Below are 7,217 nucleotides of genomic sequence, written 5' to 3'. Positions count from 1 at the left end.
TCTCTCCATAGAGATTCATGAAACTGATACATATGTGACTGGGCTCTTATAAAAGTGGGGCAGGAGGGATTTAAAAGAGGAAATCCAGAGGACCAGAACAGAAAGGGTATCCCATGATGATGATGATAAAGAGGGCAGAGTGCAGGTCAGGCAGTCAGATTATCAAATTAATCAGTCAAGTAATCAGTTTACCACACAGGTATCACCCCAGATCTATGGTATAGCCCTATTTGTAACTTTTAAAACAAATGTTTGTAGCCCTCTCCCAGTGGGGCAGAAGAAAGGGCGAGTGGTTAGGGCACTTGCTTAGGCTTGGAAGATCTGGATTGGAGTTGCTGCTCTCTCACAGATTTCCTATGTGATTTTTATCCCCATCTGTAAAATAGGGATAAATAGCTCTTCCATACTTCACAGGGGTGTGGGGATGATAAATACTATAGAGTCTGAGGCGCTCAGATACTGCGACAAGGGGAGCTGGGTAAGTACCATAGATAGGATTGCCACCCTTAGCAGACTGAGGTGCAGGTTAAACTTGTTTGTGTTGACGTGGCTGGAACCCCAACATGACCCGGGGACAAGCTTGCATGTTTCCACAGGACTGGCTTCCAGACTCCCACAAGCAGGTTTCCACCCTGCCCTGGCACCCTGAATGCAGGAGCGTCTCAGGGCCTGACTGAAACACACCCTGCAAAGGCTCTCTCCAACCCCTTGCCCGTCAAACCGCTCCCCACAGACGTGGCTCCTGTCCCAGATTGGGATCGTCCCCCTTCGCCCCAAGGAGCTGCTGTGAAGGAGGGAGGCGCCCCCTTCCCCTGGGGGGGCAGTACCAGGGTGGGGGTGCTGGGGTGGCTGCTGTCCCAGGGCTTCCATCATACGGTTTGGTTCAAGGGGTCTCTTTAACCCCAGGATACGCTTTGTTCCAGCACCCCTGCGTGGGGCTGCTGCCGTGACAGGGAATCGCCCCCTTCTCCTGGGGAGGGCGGGACCGCGGGCGCTGTGAGGGAGGGAGGCGGCCCGCCTGGAGGTGACGGAGGGAGGCGGCCCGCCTCGCCCCTCCCTGCCCGTGACAAAGATGGCAGCCGAGCCTTCCCTCCCCGCGCCGGGCGGCTGACCCGGAAGGGGAGGCGGCGCTGGCGCTCTCTGGGCGCAGGGAGGACGGCGGCGGCGGCGGCGGGCCGGGCCCAGCCCAGCCGAGCGGGCTCTGTGTCTCCGTCCGCCGCACGCTGAGGCCGGACCCCGGTGGGTGGGGAGCAGCGAGAGGGCGGGACCTAGAGCCCACAGGAGGCGGGCGTGGCCGAGCCCCACGGCCGGAGCGGGGGCCTGGCGTGGGCGGTGGCTCAGGCGCAGCCAGGGAGCGGAGCCTGTGCCACGGGGAGCCCAGCGCCGGGCGGCAGGGAGGGAGCGGAGCAGCCCCGCGCCCTCTCCCTGCTGAGCTCCAGCCGGTTCCTCTGCCCCGGTGACGGCTGCACCCCGGGGCCAGAGTCTCCCCCTCCCGCGCCTGGGTCGCCGGCTTCCCGCGGAGACCCGCTGCCCCCTGCGGGGTGCTGTGGGAGCGGCGCCTGGGGCGTAGGGCCCTTCGGATTCCTCCTGGGTCGGGTGGCTTAAAAACGGTGCCATGCAAAGTGGGGAGTCGGCCTCGGCCGCAGCCATGAGGGTGTCCGAGAGCGAAGCGAAGCTGGAGATCCCGCTCCCGGCCCAGAACAGCAGCAGGAGCCCCGGCAGCCGGGGCGGCAGCACCAAGGGCTGGCAATACAGGTAGGTCCTGCTCTGGTGGCCTGGCGACCATCCCCTAAGGAAAGGGGGTGAAGGGGATCCCTTGTGTGAGCTATTTAGGGTATCCTGCTTTCCCAGGTGCATCTCGCTTGGGGTATCAGCCTCCCTCCAGACCCCGACTGCCCTGTGATGTAATACTGTAACCCCAGAGGGGACAAAACGTGGGGGGAACCAGCCTTCCTTTGCGGGGAGGATAGTCCCCAGGACCTCAAAGGTCGGAGACACAGAGCTGAACAGGAGAGAAAGGGAGGCTGGAGAGAGGAGACAGAATGGGAAGTCAGAAGCAAAGATCTCAAGTAAATCTGACTGACCTACATACTTATTCATTTGTCATCTCATTTTAGGACGATATGTTCACTTTTACTCCATGTAAATCCGTTGTTGTAATTTATTAGCATAATTAATAAAATCAGGAAGCTGAAGTTAGAGAGACTACTATGAGAGAGATGGAAATTAATCCCAAATCATTTCAGCTTCTTTGATTTTTAATTATTTGAGTTGTTTCGGATCTTACCCTGATATTTAGGGTTTACAAGGTAACTCTGTGGTTAGTGAACTTGTCTAATCAGTTCCTTGTTTCTACTAAGTGAATTAATTTTCTTGATTGAGAAGTCACCTTTGTGAAATCAGTTGTCTTGCACAGAGAAAAAACTTTTAGATTATTTGTGCTGCTGTGAAATTTTATACCTCTGTTTCATGGCAACAACATGTCATTTGTGACATTTGTCTGTTGCAATTGGAAACCAAGGATGTTGCTGGCTTCCACTTGTAAAGCTTCTTTTGATCTTACTCTATAAAATGGTTGTCAACAGTACTGTAATACTCTATGAAGAGTGAGATAAAATCACACCTAGTCATTCCATTTGCATGGAATAACATGGCCATGGATTTAATTATATTGCGTCTGTATTTTATTTAGGCTCGTATTAATATTGATGCTTAGTTCCCAAAGCTTGTTAGAAATATTAACCTATATTAGTTATAGTATTAAAGCTATAGTATTCTCAGATTAAATTATTTTTAAATCAACTATTCAGTGTTTATGCTGTTCACTTTTTTGCATTTCTGTCAGCTTAGACAATGAAAATGTTAGTTTCCAGTCAGTTACGTTTTCAAGTTCTTGTGCATTAGCACAAAGCTGCAATATTTGAGTTGCAAATGCTATAAGGAAATGTTTGTTGGTTTTTAAAAAAATCAAAACATGGCAACATTTTTATTTGTCTTAACTTTCGAAAAAGGTTGTTTTCTCCTCACTTCCTCCCAAAACTTAAACTACAGGCCAAATTTGACCAGGCAGTGTCTTTCAGAGTTTTACTAAAACCTTTATAATTTATACTGAAACAGCATACTTTTCAGTGACTGATGATAGGTGGAAACTACTCCTTCCCCCTACAAAATGCAGAGACTTTTCTCTCTCAAATGTTGAGACCTTTGATGTCATAAATATTCAGTTGAACAGTAAGTGTATGCCATTTTTAAAAGAAAAGAAAAACAATGTTACCAATGTGCCTGACAAATTAAACTGTAAAAGGTAAATTCAGTGGTTGTGGAGGCAGGGTGGGAATTTTTTTTTTTTTTTTTTTTAAATTCAGTAGATTTGGGTGCTATGTTTGCTGTGAAATTCCTCTTCTTTTTTTGTTTTTGTTTTGCATTCATATTCCCCTTTCTGCCATTTAATATCTCTCTCTCCCCCTCTCCAAATCCCACCCCCCCATAGATTATGAGCTCTCTGGGATAGGCACCATCTTTGTTACACATATGTACAGTAAGTCCTTGATCCTTGACTGGTGTTCCTACACGCTATTGTAATAAAAATTCTAAATAACAATAATGCTGTTTCAGAGTAACAGCCGTGTTGGTCTGTATTCGCAAAAAGAAAAGGAGTACTTGTGGCAACTTAGAGACTAACCAATTTATTTGAGCATAAGCTTATGTTCAAGTAAATTGGTTAGTCTCTAAGTTGCCACAAGTACTCCTTTTCTTTTTGCGAATAATGCTGTTTGTAAGACTTTTTTTGTAAACTGAGAAAGTGACTGACCGTTTAAATGGCATTACATTTAAAGTATTACATTTTAAATATTAGTCAAAATAGGTTAGATCTTGTATCCACCTTTTTTTATACAGAACAGTATTTGATTGTAATGGGTTATATATTGTAAAGTAACTTTACTGACCTTGACATGGGGATTACTTCTATTGTTGAGCAGATGTGCAGGCATTAAGGACGTGGAATAACTTGTGGCTGAAAGGTAAAGAAATATATATTCTGCATTTTAAAAATGCACACTGACTATGCAGTCTTTAGAGGAATATTGCAGGAAGTGAAATCAAAAGGCAATGGACACAGCAAACAAAAGCCTTGCTCCCAGATGTCTTGGAGTAAAGTTTTGAGGAGATTAAAAAGTTCAACATTCTTGCATTTCAAGCTATGAGTAGGAAGAAAAATGTGTAAGGCAGTGAAAGACCAAGAAATACATTTAAAAACCATCCTTTAATCAGATCTAAAATTAACTAACAGCTAAGGCATATATTTTGAAATTAAGGTGATTTGCCTCTTGGGGTTGACTTTGATAAGAATCCTTTCTAGTGAAGTTTGGATGAGTTGGAGTTAATCTGAAAGATCAGAGAGTCTCCCCCGAGGGATCTATCTAATATCTGTAGGCTCTTATAACATGCCCATCACCAGAGTATCTGAACCCCCAAAATGCCAATTTTTAAGCCTACTGGTCTGCCTTTTAAGACTGCAAATTAAATTAGGGAAACCAAGTAAACTCAGTTATTGCAGCACACATAGTATTTGAGAGCACTGGTTGGTTATTCTCTAACCTCTGCAGTAGGTTGATCCTTGATTCCCAACTCTGATTTTCTTTTTGTTATATACTTATGTCAACATTATAACTAAAGTTTTAGCTGTGCAGTGCATCAGAATTGTATAGCTAGTAGTAACTGATTTGATTAAGATTGGATTTTTGAGAATAAGCCAGAGCTTCCATTAAAGTCAAGGTCCCTAGTATTGTGAGGAGTAAGGAAGTTCAATGCATCAGTTTTAGTGGCCAGTTTTCTTACGACACTTCTTTGTAACTTCCACTCTAACTCTTGTCCCTACCTGTTCTCTCTTGTTATCATTTCTGCTCTGTTCTGTTTAAAGGTAAAACTTCTTAGACTCCTTGTCTGTGGATTTTTTTTTTTTGGTGGTGATTTCCAATTATTATTCTAAACTTCTTTTGCTTTGCAGCAGCCAGCCCACAGCGCCTTTCACAGAGATAGGCTAAATGACAGATTATTATTACCTGATAAGTCTGTTTTAGAGCTGGCATGCTTGCATCTCCTCTGTCTCCTTCTTGCTTTTCTTCTTCCCCCTCCCTTTGTTTCTCTGTTACCGATGCCCTTAAAAAAACTCATAGTTGGGTGCTAGAATTGTGACATCAAGAAGTAAGTCACCAATTGGCATCACTCTCTCTCTCCTTCTACCTTTACCTTTCCTGTGTTTTCATACTGCTTTCCTATTGGTTAAATGCCTTAGCTCTAAAGTTTCAAATGATTAGAAATTTGGATGCTTCAATTTTTAGGTGTTCATCTTAACACATCTTAAAGATGCCTGGCTTTCAGAAAGTGCTGAGCCTCCAACCCTTTGAAAATTGGGACCCTTTAAGGTGGCTCAAGTTGGGTACCAAAAACTTGAGGCATCCAGATAGTCATTTGAAAACTTGGGCCTTAATTCTTAATGTGTGTGGCTTTTTAAAATCCTTTATTATTAAAGTTAAAATTAGTATGTGCTTTCTCCTGTTTAAAGCTCATCTTTCTCCTTCCCTTTCCATTTTTTGCTTTCCTTTTCCTGTATAGTGCCTGCTCTTCACTTCCCCCATAGTCTCTTCCCATTTGCAACTCTGTGCCTTTTTTGTGTGTCACCCCTATGCCTGTTACAGACTCACTCTTCCTATGTATCCAGTGACCTCCTTCTCCTTGAAATCTCTGAGAAGTTGCTTCTTTCATGACTGATCTCCTCTACGGCACAATATACTCATGCCCTGGATCGTGCAAAAGTTAATAAATCTTTTATTTAAAAAAACCCAATAAAACAAATTCAAAGTGAAGACAAATTAATTTACCCACTTACAAAGTAATACACTCAAGCAGTCTGTAAAGCACAGTGTGCACCTGTGATTAGAAGATAATAAATAATTACATGCCAGCATGGAGTTACAGCATCACTGTTTAAATATTGTCTGTTGGGAGCTGCATTGGCAAGCCTCGGTCATGGGGATCTGCATGGGCATGCAGTCAGTCGTGATTTGTCAGCGGGGATGGCTGAAAAGACTTAGTGCTTGTTGCAGCTTATCTTTGTACTGAGAGATTGCACCATGTTACAGGGCTGTCAATCGCAGTTAACTCATGCAAATTTATTCAAAAAAATTAATCACAATTTAAAAAATTAATTGCGATTAATCGCACTGTTAAACAATAGAATACCAATTGAAATTTATTACATATTTTTGGATTTTTTCTACATTTTCAAATATAATCGATTTCAATTACAACGCAGAACACAGTGTACAGTGCTCACTTTATATTACTTTTGATTATCATTTTTATAGTGCAAATATTTGTAAACAAAAGAAATAGTATTTTTCAATTCACCTCATTCAAGTACTGTAGTGCAATCTTTCTTATGAATGTGCAACTTACTAATGTAGTTTGTTTTGTTTTTGAGTGCAGTTATGTAAAAAAAAAATGTAACACTTTACAGTCTACAAGCCCACTCAGTCCTACTTCTTGTTCACCTAATTGCCAAGACAAACAAGTTTGTTTGCATTTATGGGAGATAGTACTGCCCACTTCTTAATTACAATGCACCTGAAAGTGAGAACAGGCATTTGCATGGCACTGTTGTAGCTGGTGTCGCAAATTATTTACGTGCCAGATGCACTAAAGATTCATATGCCTCTTCATGCTTTGGCCATCGTTACAGAGGACATGCTTCCATGCTGATGACGCTTGTTTAAAAAAGCGTCAATTAAATTTGTGACTGATCTCCTTGGGGAAGAATTGTATGTCTCCTGCTCTGTTTTACCCACATTCTGCCATATATTTAATGTTATAGCTGTCTCGGATGATGACCCAGTATGTTGTTGGTTTGAGAACACTTTCACTGCAAATTTGACAAAATGCAAAGAAGATACCAATGTGAAATTTCTAAAGATAGCTACAGCACTCAACCCAAGATTTAAGAATCTGAAGTGCCTTCCAAAATCTGAGGGGGATGGGTTGTGGAGCATGCTTTCAGAAGTCGTAAAAGAGCAATACTTTGATGCGGAAATTACAGAACCCAAACCACCAAAAAAGAAAATCAACCTTCTGCAGGTGGCATCTGACTCAGATGATGAAATGAATAGGTGTTGGTCCACACTCCTTTGGATCGTTATCGAGCAGAACCCGTCATCAGC

General features: G+C 43.4%; 1 protein-coding gene across 1 annotated transcript in view; it reads left to right on the top strand.

Moving 5' to 3' along the window:
- Nucleotides 1-1,100: 1,100 nt before the first annotated feature.
- The window catches only part of OSBPL11 (oxysterol binding protein like 11), a 72,534-nt gene continuing 66,417 nt past the window's right edge, over nt 1,101-7,217 (top strand). Inside the window, exon 1 of the mRNA XM_073305184.1 lies at nt 1,101-1,755. Within this exon, the coding sequence (XP_073161285.1) occupies nt 1,616-1,755 (140 nt within the window). The 5' untranslated portion in view covers nt 1,101-1,615. The remainder of the gene's footprint in view (nt 1,756-7,217) is intronic.

Source organism: Lepidochelys kempii, chromosome 11, assembly GCF_965140265.1.
Source record: "Lepidochelys kempii isolate rLepKem1 chromosome 11, rLepKem1.hap2, whole genome shotgun sequence".
Taxonomy (NCBI): Eukaryota; Metazoa; Chordata; order Testudines; family Cheloniidae; genus Lepidochelys; species Lepidochelys kempii.
This window is presented reverse-complemented; position numbering and strand designations above follow the sequence as displayed.